The sequence below is a fragment of the Anser cygnoides genome, chromosome 1, assembly GCF_040182565.1.
Source record: "Anser cygnoides isolate HZ-2024a breed goose chromosome 1, Taihu_goose_T2T_genome, whole genome shotgun sequence".
Lineage (NCBI taxonomy): Eukaryota > Metazoa > Chordata > Aves > Anseriformes > Anatidae > Anser > Anser cygnoides.
This window is the reverse complement of record NC_089873.1, coordinates 102,921,966-102,947,010: the sequence shown is the minus strand read 5'-3', so window position 1 is coordinate 102,947,010 and position 25,045 is coordinate 102,921,966. Positions and strand designations below refer to the sequence as shown.

At 42.9% G+C, this 25,045-nt stretch overlaps 1 protein-coding gene across 6 annotated transcripts in view; it reads right to left on the bottom strand.

Annotated features, from left to right (window-relative positions):
• FAM131B (family with sequence similarity 131 member B) overlaps positions 1-24,775 on the bottom strand; it is a 48,638-nt gene extending 23,863 nt beyond the window's left edge. For all 6 annotated transcript variants that reach the window (XR_010834787.1, XR_010834774.1, XR_010834767.1 and 3 more), the window contains exons 1-3: positions 24,293-24,775; positions 3,689-3,798; positions 2,209-2,244 (exon numbers count right to left, since the gene is read on the bottom strand). Coding sequence is in view for 1 of the 6 variants with exons in the window: in XM_048051531.2 (XP_047907488.1) it covers positions 2,209-2,244; positions 3,689-3,798; positions 24,293-24,320 (174 nt within the window). In the remaining 5 variants the exon portion in view is untranslated. The remainder of the gene's footprint in view (positions 1-2,208; positions 2,245-3,688; positions 3,799-24,292) is intronic.
• Positions 24,776-25,045: the final 270 nt, after the last annotated feature.

The window sequence follows — 25,045 nt, the reverse complement described above, 5'->3', positions numbered from 1 at the left end:
GCCACTCCGAGACTGAACAGCTATGGCAGGAAGGCAAGAATGAATAGGAAGAGAAGGAAATTCATGAGCTAGCATTGACACCAAAGATATACAGAATTACACAGAGGAAGAGAAAGAGACACATTGAGAAAGGACTTGATGGATTCCGAATGGGCTAGAAAATGGGAAATTGCAAGTAAGAAAACTATCTTCTACTCTCTTTAAGGAAACGTGATCGTGTGTACCTTGCTTTCACGTAGACAGAAGTGCAATGAGAAAAAAAATGGTAAAGTTCTTCTAGTGAGTTGCTGTATGCTGTGTAATTTTCCTGCTCAATGTGTTTCTCTAAGCAAAAGAGCCTAAGCAAAACATCCCAAGCCATAAGTGCCACAATGAATGAGATGTCAGTAGTAAGGGTTGGTGTACTGGGTTTATGTGGCAAGGGTTCGGTAGCAGAGGTGTTACAGGGGTGGCATTTGTAAGAAGAGCCCAGAAGCTGCCCCATGTTAGGTAAGAGACAGCTCCAGTCAGCTCTGAAAGGGACCTGCTGCTGGCCAGAGCTGAGCCAATCAGCAATGCTAGTTGCGCCTCTGGGAGAGCATATTTAAGAAAGGGGAAAAAACTGCTGTGCAACAGCAGCTGGGAGAGAGAGGATGAGAAACAGCCTTGCAGACACCAAGGTCAGTGAAGAAGGAGGGGGAGGAGGTGCTCCAGGTGCCGTAGCAGAAGTTCTCCTGCAGCCCACGGAGGAGCCCCCGGTGGAGCAGGTGGATGTGGCCTGGAGGAGGCTGCGGCCCATGGAGAGCCCCCGCAGGAGCAGGCCCCGGGCCGGAGCTGCAGCCCATGGAGAGGAGCCCACGCAGGAGCAGGGGGTCTGGGGGGAGCTGCTGCCCGTGGGGGACCCGTGCTGGAGCACTCTGCTCCTGAAGGACTTCTCCCCATGGTACAGACCCATATGGGAGCAGTTCTTGAAGAGCTGAAGCCTATGGGATGCACACATAGAGGACTGTATCTCATGGGAGGGACCACACACTGGAGCAGGGGAAGAGATTGACCATGAAGGAGTGTCAGAGATTAAGTGTCATGGACTGACCACAGGCCCCATTCCCCGTTCCTCTACACCACTCAGGGGGAGGAGGTAGAAGAGGGTTGATGGGAGTGGATGGGAAGCTGTTTTCAGTTTGTCTTTAGTTTCTCACTGTTCTAGTCTGCTAGTGATATGCAATAAGTTATATTAATCTCCCTGTGTTGAGTCTGTTTTGCCGGTGACAGTAATTGGTGAGCAATCTGCCTGTACTTATTTCAATCCTAGAGCCCTTTTCTATTGTATTTTCTCCCCTTCTTCTTTTGAGGAGGGGCAGTAAGAGAGCAGTTGTGGTGTAGTTCAGCTGCTCAGCAGGGTAAAAACACCACAGTTGGTTAAAAATGCAAATCCCCTTGATATTCAGTGACCCAAGTGCTCTCAAATCACAGAGACCCAGAAAATGACACCCATTTAAAAAGTATCTGAAATTTGAAATTGCTTACAACTGCCAAAAACATGGCCTCTAATCCTACCTTTCAAAATGTATAAAACTATCAACGCTAATTTATGGAAAGATACTTTTTAATCCTCTCAACCAGAAAGAATAGTTTTGTAGCACTAATAGAAATTATTCCCTTTTCAGGATACTGTTTTTGTGTTAGCGGAAAAAAAAAAATCATGGCATAGTTGTTAAGAGCAACAAGGAACATATTAAAATATTTGTTTGTTTCTTCTTCCACTTGTTAGCTAAAGTTAAGTTGTGCTGACCATCTTCCTCAGGGGACAGTAAAAAATGCTTTTACTTTTGTATGTAGCTGAAAATGATAAGATACATTTCTTCCAAAGTGCTGGAAAAGATCAAAGACTACTGAGTTTCTTAAACTTGCTGGCTATACTTCTTCTTCTTTATCTAACAGTGCCTAGAAATATCACAAAGAACATATCAGGAATGACACACATTTATCCCAGAGCGATAAAGGCAACTTAAAAGCCACCTGCAGATCTAAATACCTTGTGAGGCAGTAAAGCCACAGAAGCAAACCAAAATCCATCAGCATCCTCTGAATCTTAGACAATGCCCAGAATTTCAGTAGCAGTGAAGACTTTCATTCATGTTTCCATTCTGATTGCCACTATATCTAATAACAGACAAACCCTGGGCTTTCTATGACTAGAATATGAACAGTAGTGTGGTGCATACTCACATTGATACCATCCCAGGAGAAATCTGTCCGTGTTTGCTAAAGAAACCAAAAATGGACATGATGTTAGTGTAATGAACAAGTTGCAAACAGCTATGCATCTCTCCAGTAGTTTGCCATAATCAACAGCCACTACTCTAGCTGATAGATTTAAAAAACTTGTCTTTCGAGCTGGCTTATTCCCTGTTGTTGACTGTGGTGACTGTAGGTACCATGGTATTTGGAAGTATGCAAGTAAATATGATGATAAAAAAGTATGAGAGGGAGAAATACAAACACCTTTAAGATTCCCCTTCTAACAGCTTTTGTTTGCTAAATACTGCAGCTGGCATCTCTGTATGGGAGGTGCATCCCTCTGAGGCTAACACAAGGAGGAGCTACACTACCTATTTTTACTGTATGATAGCAAGTTACAGAATGATTTTCTTCCAAAATTATTTTTGCTTGTAGTCTTTCAGTTTGTCCACTCTGACCCACTTTCCCTTTGCAAACCAGATCCCTTGCCCATACCAGTCATTACAGCAACAATTCATAGTGCATTTCCTTCAGCTGGGAGGATTCACATCTCAACATCTTGGTTTGGGGATGTGAACGCTCAGGAAAATTTAGATGAATTGTTTACAGCCATGGTAATTTACATAAATCAAAATGTTTCATGAGGTATGGTTTACACTCATTGGCTTTAAGACCTGTATTTGATTTTAACTGAGTTTTCCATACAAGGTTAGGCTCCACTATTTCTGTCATGATTTTGTGAAACTCTAAGTTTCTTAGAGTTACATTCCAAGCCAGCAAAGTGTAATAAGGAAATAAAGTATAAAAAGGAAATAAAATACCTATACATTAGTACTTTGTAAGATTAGGCAAATTGTCTGTTATTTGCAAACATTATTTGTGATTTCCCAAATGTTGTTTGTTGATATTTTTATTAACCAGGACTGCAAATTCTGAACCTTACAGAGCTGAAAATTCAGGTATCTAAACTGCAATAATTCAGAGCAGGAAATGAATCAGCCCTTGACTAAACAGTAAATCAATTGGCAGTGAGTTACTAGTGAATGCATTCCTAAAAATCAAAATGGAGACAAATGTTTCTTCAGAAGATTGTACGGCTATACTGCAGAAGCTGGGACAGACATAGTGCTGGATATTTCACTGAATCCATTATTCAAGGAATGCAGACCTACAGGCTTGTCATAACTGCCACAGTCTTATTCATGTTCAGTTCTGCCTCTGTTGTGAGTGGTTAAAAACATTTTTACGTGCAAACTCTTACTCACTCTGGATATTCTAAAGAGTGACTCAGCTCTACACTACACAAGCCAAACTGCACAGATATGGAGGTCTGATCTTTGGGTGCACACTGACATCCTAGTCCCCTCCCAGATGATGCCCCAGTGATAAACAACATTCATTGCTAAACTCAGAAAGAATCAAATCTTTCTGATCCCCCTGGATAAGTGTGTCTGGGACAAGCACTCACCTCAGTGGAAGGACGGTGGAAGCTGCTGCCATGCAGTGAACTGGTGCTGTCCATATTGATTTGGTCCACATCTTTCAGTCCTTTCCAGTCTACTGCAATCACCTCATTTCCTGCAGGAACATATCTAGTCAGGCTTCCAAATGCCACTGACTTAAATGTGTTTTAAGAGTCTTAAAAGCCAAGTCAGCTTAGCATACAGGAGAATCACTGACTTTAAGGCCATAACGGCCTTAAACCAAACCTGATTTTTATCAAACCATCTGTACATCATTAACTATTATGTTTCACAAGGATATCTCTATATGAAGACCAGTCATTTGTGTTGCTCTCAAGCAGAATGTATGCTTGTCTAAAGCATAGCTTCCCAATAGAAAAGAATCTAGTCATGATGTGTGACAGAAATAACCAATTCTTTTGATATCCTGTTCCAATATTAAGCCATCGTTACTTAAAAAGGCATTTCTCCTTTTTAATTTGAAATGGTTTGGCTTCAGCTTAGAGGTGCTGGTCCTTGCTTTGCCTTTCTCAGAAAGATTAAAGAGCTTTTTAATACCTGCTGTTATATTTCAGAACAGTTATTCATACATTTGACTTTCTTCTTGATGTATCAAATAGACTGAGATCTTTAGGTTTCTTACTGTATAGCATTTTTCCATCCCCCTTAATAAATTGTTTATTATTTTAAAAGACATCTAAATTTTTTTAGTTCTTCAAAATGCAGACATGAAACCATGCATAGTAATACAGCACTTCTCTCACCCATTCTGCTAATAAAGGTAAAAATGACTGGCTGCTCCTCATCACATTAACCCATTGTGCCATAACCTTGCAGTAGACTCTCATGTTCCACTATTTGTTCACTGAGATCCCTATGCATTCAGCACAGTTTTCTGGGATTGTCACCCATCCAAAAGCAGAATCTGTGCTGTTTGATTTTAGATGCATTTTAATACAACTTAAAGGATTAAATAAAAATAAATGTTAATAATGTAAAATAGAAATTATAAAAATGAAAGAATAAATATAAAAAATAAAATGATTAATATTAAATTTTAATATAAGTGAAACTAAACGCAAACTTCATATAGCCAAGTATCAAGACTGTTCTGTATGACCTCTCTGTCCATATAGCTATTTACTGTGCCTTCAATCCTTGTTCCATCCTCAAACTCTATTAAAACATTTTATTCCTGCATCCATGTCATGGAGGAGAAGGTTATACTGTGCTTAAAACAGCCCTTTGCAATCTAGCAAGAAACAGAGCTCCAATAATGATCATCGATTCCTGGATCAATTGTGCAATCTCTAGTCTATTTAAAATATATATTACTGAATGTGAATGGTGCTATTTTCATTAGCGTTTTGCTTTTTATTTGCTCTTTGTGGCAAATTTCTTTGCCACAGACGTATGAAAACCCTGTTGGTTTTTCTAGCAGCTCTGGCACGTTTACACTGGTTTATCACTACCTGGGTAGAGATTTTCTGACAGGCAAGAGGTATTGTGCAATCCTCTGCCCTACACAGGCCTGTAGGAGGCATGTAGGCATTTATGGGTGGGAAGCCTGAGGCATTCATCAGCTAGAATTCAAAATGCAAATAAGTTAATTTGGTCTCTTAAAAAAAGCTAAGCTTGGTAAGTCAAAAAACAGCAGAAAGCAAATATTATCTGATTTAGTGTCCACCACACTTTCATACCTCATCACTTTCTGCTGTGTAAGAAAATTTCTTTCTCAAAGGATCAAGTCATACTTTCTCCTTCACACATGAAATATGTTTTTGTTCATCAGGATAATTGTAACTGAGTGCTTTAATAGCATTTCCCATGTGCTTCTGATTGGCTGAGTAAAACAGAAGCTATTCAGGGAACTTAAAAGAAAAAAAAACAAATTCCCATACTGTCTGCTACAAAGCCAAGCATTAGAGGTCAGACATAGCCAAATTTCAGGAGGTAGTAGGATTTGGCATTAATGAACATGACAAAGACTACCTTTCAAGGTTGTGATCATCTCGACTGATTTTCCTAACAAGTACATGCATGTATTTGTCTTTACTGAGCTCCTTTATTTACTTCTAATTGTGATTACTATTAACCATGATCAATTCATGAGCTAGAAATATACAGCTGAAATTGTTTTCAATTCTGATCAGATCATTCAGCTTCTATCCACAGTCACCCTCCCTCCTTTGCAGGGTATAATGTCACATTATCTGATACAAGCTTATCTGCACACCCACAAAGAAGCACAGAGAGACAATGGCAGAAGGGTGGGATCCAAATAGTACCCTGGCAGGCTGCTCCCAGGCACAGAACAGGAACCATCATCCCATCAAAGTCATGTCTCCACACACCCAGAGGCTCACAGGGTGACAATGGCAGGTGGCAACCCAAATTATGCACTCGCAGGAAGGGACACCCTGTCTGGACCCCTCCCAAGGGTCGTTGCATAGAGAGCCTCAGCCCCACGGTTCAGAAACAGTGCCCATGAAGATGAGGCAGGGGAAGAGGTTCTCCAGAGCAACTTTGAAACTGAGGGAGGTGTTCATATGCCATGGGATATGGGACCTATTATCGGATGTAGGAGAAGAGCATTTAGGGATTGCAGTGGATTTATGGGATGTTTAGGGGTAGAACCAATGGCAGGGAAAGCGTGGGATCGAGGTGGCTTGGGCAGGAATATGAGAAAAATAGAGAAAGGGATAAAAGGGGCTGGTGGCATGTAATTGGGTTGCTTATCAGTATGCTTGTCTAGCCATGCCCTGCACTTGTTCTGTGCAGTCTGCCCTATCTTCTTGTTAAATTCTAACTATTTTCTGGCATGCAGGATGCTGTTTTCCATGTGCATGTGTTATGTAATGGAGGTCTAAATACTGGGAACTGGAGAGAACGGAGACTGAAATCCAGTGGAGCAAGTGAGAGTGTGTGAAAGAGTATGTGGTCATTACTGAAAGTGAAAATGGACTAGCTGGCGAGTAGGTGAAACGACCTCAGTGCCAGGTATGTCCAATGTGCACCTGAGAGTGAGACCACAGGATAAGCTGGCTACTGGTATTGGCTACTGTGTGTCACAAAGCTCTGCGTGCATGTGCTTGTGTGTATATATAAGTGAGGAGTCTGTACCAGCAACTGGAGTGGGGCTGTGGCCTCAGGGCTTGTACATCCAGGTGCCAGCAACTGGGGAGACCAGGATCCAGGGGCAGCTACTGAGCAGACTGAGCATCCCAGCTACAGGAAGGATCCAAGTTGCACATCGTGGATCTCCATGCTGACCAAGCTGAGATGGGAAAAAGATGAGGATGCTTATGCAGTCTGCATGATTGCTGAGTACGTTCCTGTTGTGATTTGCATGGTTGGCCATATGCATATATGTATATGTATGTATGTATGTTGTGTATGCATGCTTGTGTGTATACCTACTCAGCCTTGCTACTCACTGCACCTGGTGGCACAGAGCTACAGCAGCCGTGCCACCACTGGGCTACTGGATTCATCTCTGCTCATGGGCTTCAAGTGCCCGTTTATAAGGGCACTTGAAGTTGTGCATGAGCTTCCCAGCAGATCTGGAGGTATCTCCACTCAGGCCTTGGCAGGTCCCCAAGGCCAGGCTGCCAAAACTTCCTCTAAATCCTGGTGTGCAATGCCTGTATGGGACAGTTACCTCACTTTCTCTGGCTGGGGAGTACAGCGGCAACTAGCTCACCCCAAGCAATCAGTTCTTGTATCGCTACATAAAGTTTTGACACATCACTGCTACCTTCTATGCAAGCTTTTATTATGCTTTGGCCTTCCTATTTGGCAGCAGTTTCATTTCTTTCTGTTTTGTTTTGTGGCAGACAGCACTACTCCCTGTGAGACCGAGCAATCTTGAACTTGTCAAAGCAAGAGAGGGTGCTCTGGTGTGTGCTTGGATTCAAGTGAGAGGGGCAAGGCCATAGTGGGCCCACTCATGGGCTGCTCATTCCTAATATGGCTGAAGAGCTATTAGGTTTGGCATTAAAATCGAAGCTAGAAATATCTCTAGCAAAGGAAAGTGTCTGTTAAAGCCTTGAAAAGCCCAGCTGTCAGTCCCAGGTGCATCAGCTATAAGTTTTGCTGTTGGCTTAGAATAAATGTATTTGATCTCACTGGAGCTGGGAAAGGGTAGAGGGTAGAAGTTGGGGGAGGGCAAGAAAGGGGCACCGCAAGGAAGTGCAAATCTGGAGAGGGCACATAAAGGAAGGAGTGGAGGGGCTGAATGTCATCAGGGTGAGCTAAGGAATCAACAGAGGTCAGTGGAAGGTTGAAAGTGGAGTTAGGTGTAGGAGTGGGTGCCTACCTCTGCTTACTGGGATTCGGTTGCCTCTTCTTGTAGAGGCAGCTCCTGCTCCTTCACTCCATCAGTAACTCTCTATCACACTAGAAGGGGAGAGCTGAGGCATTCCTGCTGCAGAGCTAGTATAGACAATGATGCTGGAGAGGTAGAAGAGGTGCTACCACTCCAAAGCAGAAGGCAGAAGTACAGAAGCCTTCATTACAGGCTTCAACAGCAGTGCCATGGCTGTTTTATCTCCATTTATTCTAAGTTTCATTCCTGTACTCTCAGTTGTTTCTGAGCATAGTGCTGTGACACTACTGTAAGTCTACACATCCTGGCACACAGAGCAAAACAGGCTGCAGCACTGTTCTGAAAATACTCTGCAAGGACCCCTCAGACACAGAAAGAGAGAGAAAGAGACCAACCTCAGGCAGACAGGTGCTCAGTACAGGCAACTCAACAGCCCCAAAGTTTGGCAAAAGACATTCCATTTTTGATCTCAATACTGGTAGCACACTGATAGTTTCCATTTTTGTACAGTGTGTATAGAAAAAACACAGAGGACTTTTGTTTTTCCTTGCACTTTTAAAAGTTGTCGCTTTTTTGTTTTGTTTTGTTTTTAACATCATAAATTCCATCTTTGGCCTGAAAGACTCAGTAGATAACTGAAGAATAAGTAGGAAGCTAAATATAAGAAGCAGTAAAATAAAACCAACACAGTTGAAATACATAAATATACTAAGTGACACTGTTTACAGATCAAAGTTGCTTTGTATTTTTAACACAAATTTAATTTAAAAAAATCTAACAGACGCATATCAAGAAAGATGTATCCATCACAAGTGAAGAAATGTTTCTACTCTAGCCCTCTAAGCCTTTGGGGGAAAGATACTATCCCTCTGCTCCTTACAGTACTGCTTAAGTAAAAATAAAGATTTAATTTTAAGTCATTTAATTTTAAGACGTTAAGACATTTTTAAATAATAAATATGAAAAACATTTTTAAAGGAAAAAAATAGATGAGGGAAAGAGACCCCTCCCAAGACCCCTCCCCCACTTTTTTTAAGCATGGTAACCATGGGCTCAGAAATTAGAAAATGTATTTTCTAAAATTCACAAGCAATATGAAATAGCAACGATTTTTAAGAATGCACTGGAAAACTCCAAGAATCCATCTGGATGACTGTATCCCACCTTACTGATGTAATATTAATACTTTTTTTTTTCTTATTTTAGAGCCCACTTTGATGAATACTTTGACTTCTCATGGAGACATAAAATGTCTTAGTTGGACATATTTTCAATTTCTTTTCATTTCTGTGATCATAGGAAATTCATCTGGTTTTGAATTACTTATCTATTGTAATGTTAACAAGTCTATTCTCTTTGGGTTTCCTTTTGCAATTTCTCAATTCTATTACCACTGTGCATTCATTGACAGTGTATTTGATATGTATGCCTGTATTTTGTTCATTTAACAAGGTACTTGCTTGAATAGTGCACCTGCATCTATGCAGAAGCCTTTAATAATCTATTTTGTTGCAACTTCTGTGTTGGATGCTCAAAATCTCTAATTTGTCTTCTATGTTTTGTTTTGCACTGAATAGAACAATATAGCTTTAGAGTCCTAAATTCTCTTTTGTTTTTTTTTTCCCAATGCAATGCTGGTGCAGATACACATTATATACTAAACATATATTTGTGTCAATCACTTTCAGATGTGTTGTCAATTAACATAAGAAGAAACATATTAATTATACAATGAGTTTCCAGCGCTGTTATTATCCACTGTTAGCAAACCATCTTCTGTTTTTCAAGTTTTACTTTGTGGAGAGAACATAAACATTATCATTCGATATTGGTAGGCAACTTTAATGTTGGTAAACACCAATATTTAGAGTAAATGGTTCAATTATTTCTTTCCACTCCTTTCTTTACCCTGAATGACTAAGAAAGCAACAAATGTAATTGCAGTAATTATGATCAGTATTTAAATTGTACTTTCCCCAATATCAATTTTGGAGGAGCTGTTAACTCCCTTGAGGGTAGAGAGGCCTTGCAGAGAGATCTTGACGAATTAGAGGGATGGGCAGTCACCAACAATTTGAAGTTTAACAACAGCATGTTCTGTATTCTGCACATGGGACTCAGCAACCCTGGATATATGTACAGACTGGGAGACAAGAGGCTGGGGAGCAGTCCCACAGAAAGGGACCAGGAGGGTTTGATCAATGGCAAGTTGAATATGAGTCAACAGTGTGTCCTGGCAGCCAAAAGGGCCAACTGTATGCCGGGGTCCATCAAGCACGGCATTGCTAGCTGGTTGAGGGAAGTGACTGTCACGCTGTACTCTGCACTGGTGCAGCCTCACCTCGAGTACCATGTGCAGTTTTGGGTGCCACAATATGATACATAAAACTATTAGAGAGTGTCCAAAGGAGGGCTATGAAGTTGGAGAAGGGTCTGGAGGGCAAGACGTATGAGGAGCGGCTGAAGTCACTTGGTTTGTTCAGCCTACAGAAGAGGAGACTGAGGGGCGACCTCATGGTGGCCTACAGCTTTCCTCATGAAGGGAGCAGAGGGGCAGGCAGCAATCTCTTCTCTGTGGTGACCAGCAACAGGACCAGAGGGAATGGCAAGAAGCTGCAACAGGCTGGATATCAGGAAAAGTTTCTTCACCAAGCGGGTGGCTGGACACTGGAACAGGCTCCCCTGGGAAGTGGTCACAGCAGCAAGCCTGTCGGAGTTCAAGAATCATTTGGTCAATGCTCTCAGACATATGATTTGATTTTTGGGTGGTCCTGTGTGGAGCTAGGAGTTGGACTCAATGATCCTGGTGGGTCCCTTCCAACTCAAGATATTCTGTGATTCTATGAATTTTCGTGATACTCGTGGAAAGTGTAGTATCTTTGTCTAATAGAACATCTTCATGTCCTGTCAAACGTGGTTGAAATGAAAGAAGTGGAAGCTACTGGGAAGTACTGACAGACGGACAGATAGCGTATCACAAAACCCTTTTTCTTCCCTGTGTGCTTTACAGAAAGCCATTGAAAGCTAGCCGAAAGGGCAACATAGAGGAAAGGAATAAGCCTCTGTGCCAAGTGAAGTGTCCCTGAGCTGAACCTCAGATGAAAGCATTCAGATTCTCCCAGGTAAAGCTCAGAAATCAAACTGAGTTATTTGCACAACTGTATGAGCAGGGATAAGGAAACATAGAAAGTGGTTAGCTGTTGTTGGCTTTTTCAGAATGTAGATAGCAACTGAACCACTTGTGGAAGGTGAATATTAAAATGCCTGTTTTCATGGATGAGAGAGGATTGAGCAGTGTAGCGCTCTTCAAAGCATCTTGGTCTCCACAAAACAGATGTCTCAAAAATTTTTGATCAAAAATGAAAACACCTACAGTTCTGAGATGTCTGTAGGATTAGGCATCAGACAGGCAGTTCTTCAGGATCTTTGCTTTGAATTTGGGTAACCGAAATTATTTCCCAGACCATTCTGACTCTTTCTGCATGTAGGTCCCTTTTTAGAGCTGTTTAGGAAATAGAATTAAGGACCAAAGCTCCAAGACCAACATTTTCCTTCTTGACTGGAAGCATTTTCAAACCAATGCTAAAGGTTACTGTACACCATGTCCTTGCAACTAAAAAGAGCTGAGCACTGAGACTAATGTTACACACAGATAGCTGTTCTGAGAAGCAGTCATGTCATTTAAGCTAAGGAGATATTGCAAAATGGAACACATCCAATTAACACAACAACAACAAAAAATCTCAAAGACCTGTCTCATTTGCAGAACAAGTATCAGCCAGCATGAACAGCAGCGATGGATTTATCCTCATTCTTCAGTGCTTCTCTGAAGTGCAGAGAATGTGTCCCCAGGGGCCTCATTCAGCACAGTAAGTATGAAAACGTCAATACGAACAAAGGTAACAGCCTTTTTTTTTTCTTTCTTTTTTTTTGGTGGGCCTATAGCCAACATTGCAGAAGTAATATGCAGCAGGCAATTTCATATCTTGCTCTCCCTGTGTATTTAAATTTTAATCTCTGTGGCCAGCATGTCACATGAGCACTGAGCACTGTTTTAGAGAATAAGAATATCATTAGTTGTAACATCTATGTTCTGTAGCTTCATCTCTACCAGTGAGGAAGAAGGACCATCCCTGCTACTCACCGGGAGTCAACTGGCAGATTGCAATGCACCTTTCTCCCTTCACTCTGGAGCAGGAAGAGAAAGAAAGGCATCACTACCACCTCAGGTTCTGCAACACACAGAAGGACTTGGAGAAGGGACAGCACAGACCCTTTGCGCTACCCAACTGTCCCCTTTACCCTTTTCTTCCCGCACCCTGATGTTACCATATTACATACGAAAAACACATATATGTGAGCCCCCCTACCCTTTCTTTTCCCATAGGCTCTCCCATTCACACCATACCCCTCCCCAGGCTCTCTTTTCCTCCTCAGCACCTCTGTGCATTCTTTGTGTTCTGTTTTTCTGCCTCTGCCTGTCTCCAGGACAGCCCTGATCCATGCCCTGCCCTCCAGCACTACCTGTGGAGCCCAGGCCTTTTCCCCTTGCATAGTCCACTCCTCTCTTCCCAACTTCCAGCCTTTCTGCACCTTTCTGGACCCTCTCCCAAATATTATTACAAACACCCAGATACCCAACCCCATTGCCCTGCCTGTGTGGAGAAGGTAGGACAGACTGAGAAAGGGTGGTTGTTGATCCCAGGGACTTCTCCCAGACCTTCTTTTTCCCCTCAGCCTGTGGGGTAGCCAGCACCTCTGCCAAGGTGATGTCAACAGGCCCAAGATGTGACTCCACTGCTGCATCTTCAGGCCCACTATCATTCTCCAGCCAGCAAGACAAGTTAGAGGAAGAAGCAGAACAAGAGTTTGCTCAAAACACCAGCACACAGAGGCAGCTGCCACCTAACAGTTTCAGGCTCCTTTCTCCCTACCTGTCCCTGCTCAGCTTTGGAAACTCCAAAGTATACAGCCAGGTGGCTACATCCTTCTCCACCACAGCCACCACACGCTTAGCCACAGTCCTCATCAACCACCTCATTTTGGAACAGCTGTATTGGTCAGAACCACTTCCTTCTACAGACAGGAGGCATAAAGACTGCTGCCTCCCTCTCACCACTCTCTCCTGCCAAAACAAAGCGTGGGAGTTGCTACAGACAGTCATGCCATGACAATGGCCACCAAAGCATAGCAGATTTTCTTTCTGCCAACAGAAGCCACTCTGTGGGAGGCAACAGGCAAAGGACTTCAGTTGGAGGTTCTCCTTCCTCCTCAAACTTCTGTAAATCCTGGGTGTAGAGGTGATCTTAACTTTGTCTCTCCCCTCCTCCCAATGCTGCTCTCCTCACCCTCCTATTCTTTGCCCTGAAGAAGCTGGTGTTTCTCATCAGCCCTTTCCTGCAAAGGATATCTCCCTCTGCCAGTGATCCATCCAGATGCTGGTGGCTGTAAATGGCATGATGGAGAGCTGCAGAATCTTTTATCATTTAACATCAGAAATCTTCTTGTACGTCCACAACTCCTCCAGGGACATTTAGGGCTTTCCCTGCAGAGCCTGGGACACTTCTGCATTGGCTGCTTTCTGGCCCAGAAATGGATCACTGGCCAGTGAGAAATGGAAGTGGTCACAACATAAGCAGATACCCACCCTAGCTGTGGGGAATCCCACACAGGGAGGAAGAGAGTTGTTTAGAGGGAAAAATCATTTCCTTTCATGCCACCTTCCTCTGTGCTTTAATGCCTGGAAAAGCATATGGAAAGCATCTCTGTGGGCCTGACATCTCCCATCCCTTAAGAGGAGACAGATCGCTTCCAGAGGAGGCCACTTCAGGTCACAGCTAGACCCTCAAAGACAGCCAAGAGGGCAGAGCTGGCCACAGCTGGCTGAGGTGAACAAGGCCATTGCTGTCATTCCTCTGTGACAGCCCCATCTACAGGATCTCGGAATGGTTCCCCCCATCTTTGCATCTTCAGTCACTCCAGTTAGCACTGAATCTAGTATCCTTGGCCAGTGGGGGAACAAGCTGCTACCTTTGCTAACTGCTGAAGACTAACTGCTCTAGGAAAAAGATGCAGCTGACCCTTGCCATGGCAGACAACAACCTCATCTTCATCAGTGAGGTCCCTGTTCAAGGAGGGAAGGGGAGCCAGGCAGCAGAGTGCTTCCCTGTAACCTAGGGACCGTAGTTCTGTCTACAGAACTTGCTGGTATATAACTGAGATGTCTGTCATTCTACACCACTGATACAAGAGGCCTCTTGCAAGACCTTCTTGACTTTTACAAGTCAAGAACCCAGTCCCCAGAACCCAGAAGCTCTCTGGTGCAATCAAGTCCCTCATGATGACCAACAAGGAGGAATGTCTTTGTTGAGCCCCTGCTTCATAAAACCCACCTCCACGTGCAGGCAGAAACCTCCTCACTGCATAGAAGCGTGGCTCCTGCAGCATCAGCAAAACTGGGGAGCACTGCTTCTATGGTCAGTGAGACTGCGTGAACCCCACACTGTTTGCCTGGTATGCAGTGTCAAACACCCAGATTATATCACCATCTCCTACCTCAGGCAAGTCCCACAGGAGGGTAGCCCCCTCCAACACCTACCTCCATCGAGCTCCTTCTGAGGCCTTGGCCCGTGACTCCCCATCCAGCCCACACACCATTCTGGTAAGCTTTGAAAACCAGATGACCTCCCTTGAGAAGACTTCTATGCATTCATGCATCAACTGTTCCACTTCCTTACTGTCACATCCCATCCAGATATATGGTTGTAGAACAACTCCTTGTCAGGAGAGGGTGAGAAACCCCAGTAGCTAGTTTCTAGTCTGTCTAATTCTATGGCCCACTTGGAACATCAGATGGAACACCCTCCATCAAGCACATAATTCACAGGATCCCTCGCCTCCTGTCTCTTCTGCAATGAGAGACAGACTGGCACCAGTGTATATCAGGCATGTCTTTGGACTCCTCCAGAACTTGTTATTTAGATTCTGGATACTCTTCTTAACAAATTTGTTGTACGGCTCCCATCCCAAGCCATAATAAATTCTGATCCTTCTTAATCAACTTTCCTCTGTTTCTCATCAAGCTGGCTACCTGCAGCTGCAGGAGGAGGAAAACCCAGGATCCCAACAACTAGGAGTCCTATTTCTATTCCCTTTTTCTAGGCAGGGCATCACTAGGAAGCATCCACTAGTCCCTGTATACCATGGAAGTACAGAAGAGCTCTACTCATTGCTCCTCTCTGGTTCTATATTTTTCTGTTTTTAGTCTGTTAGTCTTTACTCTGTTCTTTTTTATTTCTCTTTTTTTTTTTTATTTGCCACCAACAATTGTCTTTTTATTCCTCCTGGTTTCTTTCCTGGACTGTCTTTTTTTTTTTTTTATTTTGATGGGGGGGTAGGGGGTGCAATTAAGCATTTAGTAATTGTTTGGTACGAGTATCAATCACCTTGTCCCTCAGATGGGAGTGGATATATAAGAAATAATACAAGAAAAGGGGAAACAGTAGTGATATTTTCCTAGAATACTTCTCCTAATTTCCAAGCAATTTATACCTCCAGTAGTTCCTGAAACAGAGATTTTGTCTCAGTGTTTAGTCACCTTTAAAGGAGTTTTCTTCTATTAATCTGTTCACTTTCTAAACCAAATAAATCTTTTTGTACCCATAGCACCCTATGCCAAGAGTTCTTCAGTTTAAGTATACATTTTGTGAAAAATGCTAGCTCTTAGTTGTTTGAAACTTGCCACTTTGGTTACATTTGATGTCTAGTATCTGTCTTTAAAAAGAATAATAAAATATTCTTCTCTGGTTTTTTTCTCCATTTTATTCATATTTTAGAGAAAATTCATGATTTTATAGACACCTGTCGTAACTTGCCCTAATCATCTCTTTTCCAGGCTAGAGAAATCCCTATCTATTTATATGGCTCCCTAAACATAAGCCACACCATACCTTGATTGTCTTTGCTGCCTTTTTCTGAATCTTTTCCAGTTCAAATACATCCTTTCTGAAACAGGACTGAACAATCAAAAACAACACATGGTATTCAAAATATGAGCACAGCATGGACTTACACATAGTAGTATAATGCTGTTTGTCATTTTATTCTCTATTTTTTTTCCTAATTATTAACATTTGATTGTCATTGTCATTGCTACTAAGAATGAAGTTATCTATTATAACTTAAAGATCTCCTTTTGGAATGGAAATAGTCAACTCAGAACCTTCAACATTGCTAATGTAACACTAGAATTGTTTTATTGTGCATCAGTTTACATTCATCTACAACAAATTTCACCCATAATTTTAACCCCTAATCATTCAATATTGTGACATCCTTTTGTAAATCTCTGCACTCAGCTTTGATTGCTTCCCCAAATAATTTACCGTCTTTATGGTACTTTGTTATCTCATTATTTGCCCCCTTTTTCTCACCATTCATGGATATGCACATCTGAAAAAGATCCCTGTGAAAACTGGCCATTTCTTGCTAATCTCTCTCTTTTTTTTTTTTTTTTACTATTTTTACCCAGCTACTTAATAATTTTAGGAACTTTCCTTTGATCCAACAGCAGAAAGGCTGTCTTTAACAGCCCTTACAAATGCGCTTTGGAAATTCAAGTAGACTATAGCCACTGGATCTCCTTTGTTTACGCTTTCTAAGACATGTATTGCTTGTTGAGGCCTTCTAAGACATACAAGGCATGTTTTGCCTCAACAACAGTAGCATTAGTTCTTCCTTAGTATATCTTACTTGTCCATGCATGCACTAGTACTGTTGTTTAGAGCAACATTTATTAGCTTGCCTGGCATGCATATCTTGTTGACTAGCCTATAGTGTCCCACATCTCAAAATCTGTTTAAAAACAGGCATCACATCACCTAACTTCCAATCTTCTTGTACTAAAGTAATTATAAGACGTTACATACCACAATCAGTACTTCACTTTTTTCAGAGTCAAATTCCTCCAAGACTTGTTATTCTTTTGTCTACCTACTTTACAACCATATTCACCAAGGCTTCAATATGAAGTTGATCTCCTGAGGTATCCTCAGCATGGAAAGATTCCAGAGGATAAACCTCCATAAATTCCACCACAACAACCAGATGCAAATATGTATTATTTGATTTATTTTTTTTAATTTGTTTGCTTGTTTTTTGTTATGGTCTTAGTCTCTCTGAGTCACCTAAAGCCTCTATAGTAATAACATTATGCACTAAATCCTGATCATTGCACAAGGCAAGTTACTTGACTTTTACAGGCTCTTTGACTGGCTTCTAGAGCAAATATTTAATTTTTGCATTGCATTCAGATTTCTTACCAGGTTACACGTAGGGTTAACTGAAGTCCATGTTACTGCTAAGTTTACTGCTTTGACAGCCTCTTTGATCTTCCTGTAGCTTTCACTGTTTCCTGTCAACAACCTGACCAGTGACAGTAAGTGGCTAGTAGTGTAATCCCTAAAACTATTTTTCCCTATTTAGGTCTGGAACATTAATCCATATGCTAGCCATTTGGATCACCAAATTACTTTCTCCGCTTCAGCTAAGAGTTTTTGCACTGCAGCTTTCCCCATAAAATATGTCTGATCAGCCTCTGCAGCTAGGAACTCATCTTCCCTGGATAAAGAAACTATGTGTCCTTTCATAAGTCTAGCACACTCATGGATTTGAGAACTTGTAGCTTAAACTCACAAAGAAACATCCCTGTATCTAATCTGACCTCCTTAAAGTAAATGAGGCTAAACGTATTCCCTTTGTTAATTATATTTTCCATTTCTGCACTTGAAATACAGTAAAAAATTTTTAGAACAATCTTTATTTTTATGTGTTTAGGTGACTGAGAACTCAGCACAATTCTTGGTAAATTATTCCAATAGTTAAGTATTTTTACCATTTGATTTTTTGCTTTAGTTCCAGTCCAGATGTGTCCACTATCTTTCCATTGCATCTTAAACGTTCTCTGCTAGGTTGAAGACTCAGATTGTTCTGATGCTTATTCTTCATTCACACACTTAAAAACTGTCATCAAGTTACCCCCCTAAGTTTTTATTCATGGTTCATATATTTATTTTCTGACGATTCTTTAGTTTTGCAGCACTTCTCAAAGTGAGAATAATAAAATTAGATTTTTTTTTCAAAAATGCCAAATACAGAGAAAATATAACTTTCTCTCTTCTGTTCAATATTCAGCTCTTCATAGATCAAAGAACCACATTAGCTTCTTTGGCTGCAGCATCACAATAGAAGCTGTTGATCTACTGATTATCTGTTCAGACATCTCTAATCTTTTTTCAGTGTGACTGCTTTCTAACATAGAGCTCTGGTTCTGTACGTATTATTCACGCTCTGTCAATAGATGTATGAACTCATATTTAGTCAGACAAATGCACACTGTTAGTCAAGATAATACAAATGAACTAAACTGTTCCATATCAGTAATTTATCCTTTTCATTTGTATTTTTATTTTTGGCAATTCATCCAATCTTTTTAGATTCTGTGAAGTTTATCAATATTTTAGATTTCTGTGTTAAATCACAGGGTACTGACAACTATATTGAGAAACGTAGAATCACATAAGAAACAACTTTTTCAAAACTGATTCTTTGTTGCTATTTTGATGCACCATATGTAGCACATTTATGTAATATTAGTAAAAGAATCATGTGGTACTAAGTTGGTTGCTAACTGATCGTTGTTTTATCTTTTACCAATCTAGTATTTTAGATTTATTACTATGATCATAGGTGAAGTTACTTCTATCATTGGAGTATTTGACTGCAGGGAGTCTCATAGAAGTCATGATATAAAGTCAGCTTGATGGGATCTGTTTCGAATAAAGCCATTCTTGTCTGTCTGTCATGTTGTCCTTCTAATATTTTATTGGGAATTATATCAGATACAAAATAAGTATCTACTGGAGAAAAAAAAAGAAAAAAAAAAAACAAAAAAAAACTACAGTTCTGACTTCTTATCCAACTCCTTAAGAACTCTTGAGTGCAAGTTATCTAGAACTAGCTATTTTAAGTATCAGTCTGACATCATTGCTGTTTGTTGTTGAAAAATATATACTTATTAAATGAGCTGAAAACTATTTTTCTCCTACTTCCCCCCAAGAAAACAGGCAAAAAATATGCATTGATCAGATCACTTTTTCTGTTTCAATACACATCAGTCTATAGAAGTCACTGACTCCCAGCTCTCCCAAGACAATTCGTTACTTCAATTTTCCCATCAGCTCCTTTGCAATTTCTCTCATGATTCTCCCAACTTACTGCCTCTAAGAGTTAGCAGACTCAGTATGTTTTCCTTCAGTTCTATTCCTCAAGATCACATCAGTAGTACTGTCCACAGAAAAAAAAAAAAAAAAAAAAAAGTTTTAGGACAATCAGCAACATGCTGAATACAGTTTACCTATACTAATGACTGTTGCTGATAAATATAATTTACACTTCTTCTTTAAAATGCTTTTCTTAGAAAACTAGTCTTATGCAACTGGCCTCTTTGTTAGCTCTTACCCAACAACTTTGAAACCACTAACTTAAACCTGACAAGAGAGATAGAGGTCTCAGAGATGATCGTTTGTAGACACGTCATGACAACTGGCTGCTAGGTCAGGGGCAGAGTCTCTGTTCAGATCCTTATTGGCAGAAATCAGCTCTTATCACAGAGCTCTTTGATTGACTTTTTAAAGTGATCAAATTGAGAATTGCTCAAAAGAAGAAAGGTTAGACTGAGAAGAAGTAGGAGTAATGAAGTGAGACCAAGCACGAAGCAGTCTGATCTGGTAGGAAAGGCGTTTCTTTGTCCCCTTTTCTGGTTTTTTTCTCCCCTGGCTATGATAACAAGATACCCAGATGCCCTTCTTCATGTATTCCCACCCTTTTTACCACATTGCCCATGAAATAGAGATTTCTACACAGAGCCCTGTGCTCCTTACACCTGTTTGCATGCAAGTAATCAAATACATTTTGCCCTGATGTCATGACTCAGTTTCCTTCTGCATCACCTTTTGCTCTCCTAGACTTTTCGCTCTCTTTATTTCTTTTCACTGGATTACTTGTATGTTGAAGGGGAAGGAGGAAGGAATCAGACACTGGCTGTCCTTGATATGTACTGTATACACTACACTTGCCACACCAGATCTCACTCCACACAAACTTCAGATCTGTTGGGGGATGAACGAGGAGGAAAATGAAGGGGGTGTTCACTAATTCCCCCAGCTGCTTACCCCCACTCTTGTCAGTCTCTTATCATGCTCCCACTCTGCTGAATCTAAAGTAGATGGATTGGAAGTGTGTGGTCTTTGGCTCCATTTCTCCTACTGTGGATGCTATGAGCCACTCGTTTGCACTTTGTGTAGCACAGCCAGTGAGAAAGCGATGTTGAAAGTGTAGGCTTCTTACTAGCACCTGCATTGCTTCTCCCTCTGACAGTATACTGATCATTCCATACAGAGGGAAGTGCAGCAAACTAGCTAGCTAGATTTTGCAGGTCAGATTTGACCCAGAGACTGACAAATTAAGAGCACTAGCTTTTCCAATCTGCATGGTCTACACAGTGATTGATGCTCTGTGCATGAGCCTAAACCAGCTAACACTTGAGGTGCTTTTTTGCACAACGCCACACTAAGCAAACATTGAGAGGACTTCAGCCGACAGCTGGGCTTGTTATAGTGAGGTGAGGGAGTCTGTGTCACATAGTATTCTAAGCAGCTAAAGGAAAGCAGTGATGGGTGGGAAAAGTATAGTAGGAATGTATTAACAATAGGTAGAAGCTTGCAGTCCTCTGACAGCACGTGACTGAAGCACTGGATCAAATCTGATTGAGAAAGTCACCCACTCCAGGCTTTAGGTCTTAAACATAGGATCATGGGATAATTCCAATGAGAAGGCATCTCTTGAGGTCCAAACTCCTGCTTAAAGCAGAGTCAGCTATGAGGTTAGGCCAGGTTACTCAGAGCTTTACCCAATCTGGTCTTGAAAACCTCAAAGAATGAACACTGCACAACCTATCTGGGAAACCTGTTCCAATGCTTGACACTCTTCATGGTCAAGGAGTTTTTCTGATATCCAGTGTGAGCATCTCTATTTTCTCCCCACACACACGCTCCAAAAGCACTATTAGTTTTTGATTTTTTGAAATAGTTTTCCACCATTTCACGTCACTTCACAAAACATGTTTGTTGCAGGCTTTTGCACAAAGACATCAGAGAAATTAGAAACACCACTGGGCAAAACAGAGAGTATTCTTGAGCATAATAGGCTTGAGCTTTCCATTCATTTAAATCTATTCAAGGAAATAAGAGAGATCTTGTCACCCTAGTCAGAACAATCAATTTTTTTGTCTAAACTATGGTCAAAGGTACACTTGCAATGCATTCAGAATTGAATTGGAATACATTCAGACATTCAGGTCTGAAATATCCTACGTTTATCTGATTCAGTTACTAAAAATAATCAAGCTGATCTTTGCATGTAGTTGAAACTCAAATATCTACAAGTTTCCAGCTGGATTTTGCAACTTTAACTGTCCAGCAACCTCAGTGAAAAGCTTTTTTTACATATACCGAAATTAAGTCCCGGCTATCATGAGAGTCACTAGGCAGCTCTCTGGGAACTATGTTGGAGTGAGTAATTATCACCAATATACAGACCTGACCTCTAGGCAGTATCAGAAGCAGAATATCAGAGGCATATATCAGAGGCAGAAGTCAACTGTGATGCTTAAAAGGGCTCTGGATTGTTGTGTAATTGATATAATGCCATGTAACAGAAAGCACAAGTATGACATTGGTGTGTGAGTGGCTGCACCTGTGGAGAAGGTGAATGGGTATCCACTTAGCCTTTAAGATCACTTTTCAACTTTTCTCATACTTTAGGGAATCCAAATCTGATCATCACCATTGTGATTTCTGGTGTCCCCTATAAGACTGAAAGATGTTATACGACTTCCACTTCAGTCTTATACTTATGGAACTGCTCTGTTATGAACCTCTCAATTACTTTTCCCAGGAAGAAATAACAGGAAAACTCATATTTAGGAAAGAAAATGTGAAGTTGCACATCGCTAAATGTGCAAACTATGACATCTAGCTAGATCATAATAATAAGTCCCTGCAGGAGATGGAGAAGTCATGTGGTTTGCTTAAAACTGGAATGGAAGAAGGTCCAGAGCAAGCTCAGGGCACAATCCTTCATTGTTCCCCTTGTGGTGAATAAACTAAATGTGACTGATTATGAGCTTTCTAGCACTAATTCTGAATTCTAAATATGCTACATGCAAATTCCAAGGTATAGCCAACAAAAGTGTACCATCCTTCTCCTGCCTCTGGGATCTCCATGGTCTTGGAAAGGCAATACAGAGCCTGTATATTAAACTAGTTCTGCAAAAATCTAACCAGTTACACCATACGACAAAAACAAAGTTCTACTCATGCTAGGGCATTAGTTTCCAACTATATCCTAGAGTTCAGACTTGGCACATAAAAACACTGTTTTCCTAAAACAGGTCTGAAGCATCTACTCAATAACTCCAAGAAGCCTGGAGTGAAAAATCTAGTCTGTCAAATAAGAATTGTTTTGAACAAATCTGCCTAGGTGGGGGAGTCCAAGTAAAATCCAAAGATCCAACCTGCACCCAGTCCAACCTCTAGGACTCTAACAAGATATATATGAATGTGTATCTATGATGTATATATATGAATGATGCTTGAAATAGGTTAGTTATACTGCCTTTTTGTAACAGATACCAGGTCAGAGATCGTAAAAATGCTGGCACACACAGGAACAAATACCTTCATGGTTAAGTATGAAAGCTGCGTGTCATTCTGAAGTTGAGTGGATGCTACCAGATGTGTTAATTATTTATTTGAAGAGCGTTGTGGGGAGAGGGACCAAAAATTAAAGCTACCTGTACAACATGCACTGTTAAAGTGGTATAGATTATTTGTTGGCTAAGAGGATAATAATACCCTTGGCAGTGTGTACAGGTAGAGGATATAGGAAAGGCAGGAAAAGGAAGCAATACATGTTTTGACACATTACAGCATACAGACCCAGGTGATTTTGAAAAATCTTTGAATCTTTGAAAAATCTGTGAACTTTGCCATGTGAACATTACAGAAAACATAAAAGATTTCTTCATGTCATGAGGACATCCAACTGGCAAGAAACATACGCTAGATGTGGGAATTAAATCCCAAGGTAGAAACTGTAGTTTCTAGTTTAAAGTTTGCTTCTACGGGAGTATATGGCCCCCCTTGAAGTGCTCACAAAAGGCCCTCCTACTGATCCAAGTGTCAGAGCACCAGGCTTTGACAGAGTCCCTCAGATTTATTTTGGGGATCTGGTTCAATTTGCTTGCTCTCAAAGGTTTCATTTTCCCACTTATGTCACAGTGCCCGTGTGCTTCATGGAAAGGCTTGAGGTCTTCCATCAAATGAGCTGTTTTTGTCCCGAGACTGTTTTGTTGACTTGAATGGCATGTCTCTATGCATCTGATGTCTTTAGATGTGGTTTGCACAGAAAGAAATTTTCCTGTGGGGAGGAAAGTGTGCCACTGGACACTGCTTTTATCTAGAGATCTGCATTTAGAGATCCACGGATTTTTTTGGTATTCACATGCGTGTAGGAAGAGAGAGCTAGGTTTACATAGCCTAAGGGCTTGGGATTCTCTCCTGAAAAATAAGCGTGGCTGGGTGGAAATACGCTATTCCTCCCACTGTGTCCCCTCGCCATGGCTCTGCAAGGAGGAAGGGAGGGATTCCGTTTTGTTTGCTGTTCTCCGCTGAAGTCTCCGTAGGGGGAAGGGGGGGGAGAGAAGACGTGCAGATCATGCAGTGTTACGTACACTCGGATAACAAGAAACCGCTGCCGTGCAAGGGAGGCAGCCGCCGGCAGCCCGATCCCGCGTCGGGAGGCACGCCCCGCGTTCCCCCACCGCCCCCCGGGGGGCACCGCACCGACCCCAGACGCTCCGCGACCTTCCTCCGGGGGTGACCGGGGAGATGCCCCCCGCCGCCCCCCCAGCCCCGGGCTCACCCCGCTCCCAGCACCTAGGCCAGCGGCCGGCGGCGCCTCTCGCCCCTCGGGGGCTAGGGGGAAGCGGGGGGCCGTCGTGCGCAGCTAATGGCGTTGAGCGGGCCCTCGGCGGCAAGGATGGGAGCTGCGAAGGGCGACCCGCGTCCCACCGTCGCTCGGTTATAACGGGGGGGGGGATGGGGGGGGAGGCTGCGACCGCCCGAGCATCCTCTAGCGCCGTCCCCGCCAACGCCTTCCTCACCCACGGTGCGGGATCCGATGCAGCCCATCACTCCGGGAAGAGGCGGCAGCCTCGGCAGCCAGGAGGCGGAGGAGGAAGGCAGCGGGGGAGGTCGGAGAGGAGCCGGTCCCTTCAGCGGCAAACGCCGGGGCGGCCCAGCCGGGACCGGCGCGGGGTCATGGTCAGGTGCGAGCGCGGGCTGGCCCCGCCGGGGAGACGCAGGCTGGGGGGGACTCCGCCGGCCAGGCTGTCATCTGCCCCGGCTCCGCTTCCCGTGCCGATCCCTCGCCGCGGCTGCGCCCCTGCCTCCGCCGCGTGCCTGCCTCCGCCGTGCCGCCCCTCCGCCCGCTCCCCCCGGCGGCTCCCCGACGGATTGGGTAAACAGCCCCGGCCCGGCAGCGCCGCACCGATTGGCTGCCGGACCGTGGAGGCAGGGCCGGGCCGAGCCGGGCCGGGCCGGGCCGAGCCGGGCCGGGGGGCGGCCGCGCGTCCACCCCGGGGAGAGCGGCACCGGGCCGGCGGGGCGGAGCGGGGCGGGGCGGGGCCGGGGCCTGGCCGCACAGGGGCGGGCGGCGCGGGGCCCCTCCTGGCTGCCAGGGCAGCGTCCGGCGCAGGTGAGCGGCGGTCGGGGGGGGGAGAGGGGAGCGGCAGCGTCCCCGGAAGAAGAAGCGAGGGGCGCGGAGATGCCGGGGGGGTGGATGGAGGCGGCAGGACGGGCCCTCGGCGGTTCGCCGTGGTTTCCCGGTAACTACACTTGCAGGTTTGATTCAATTA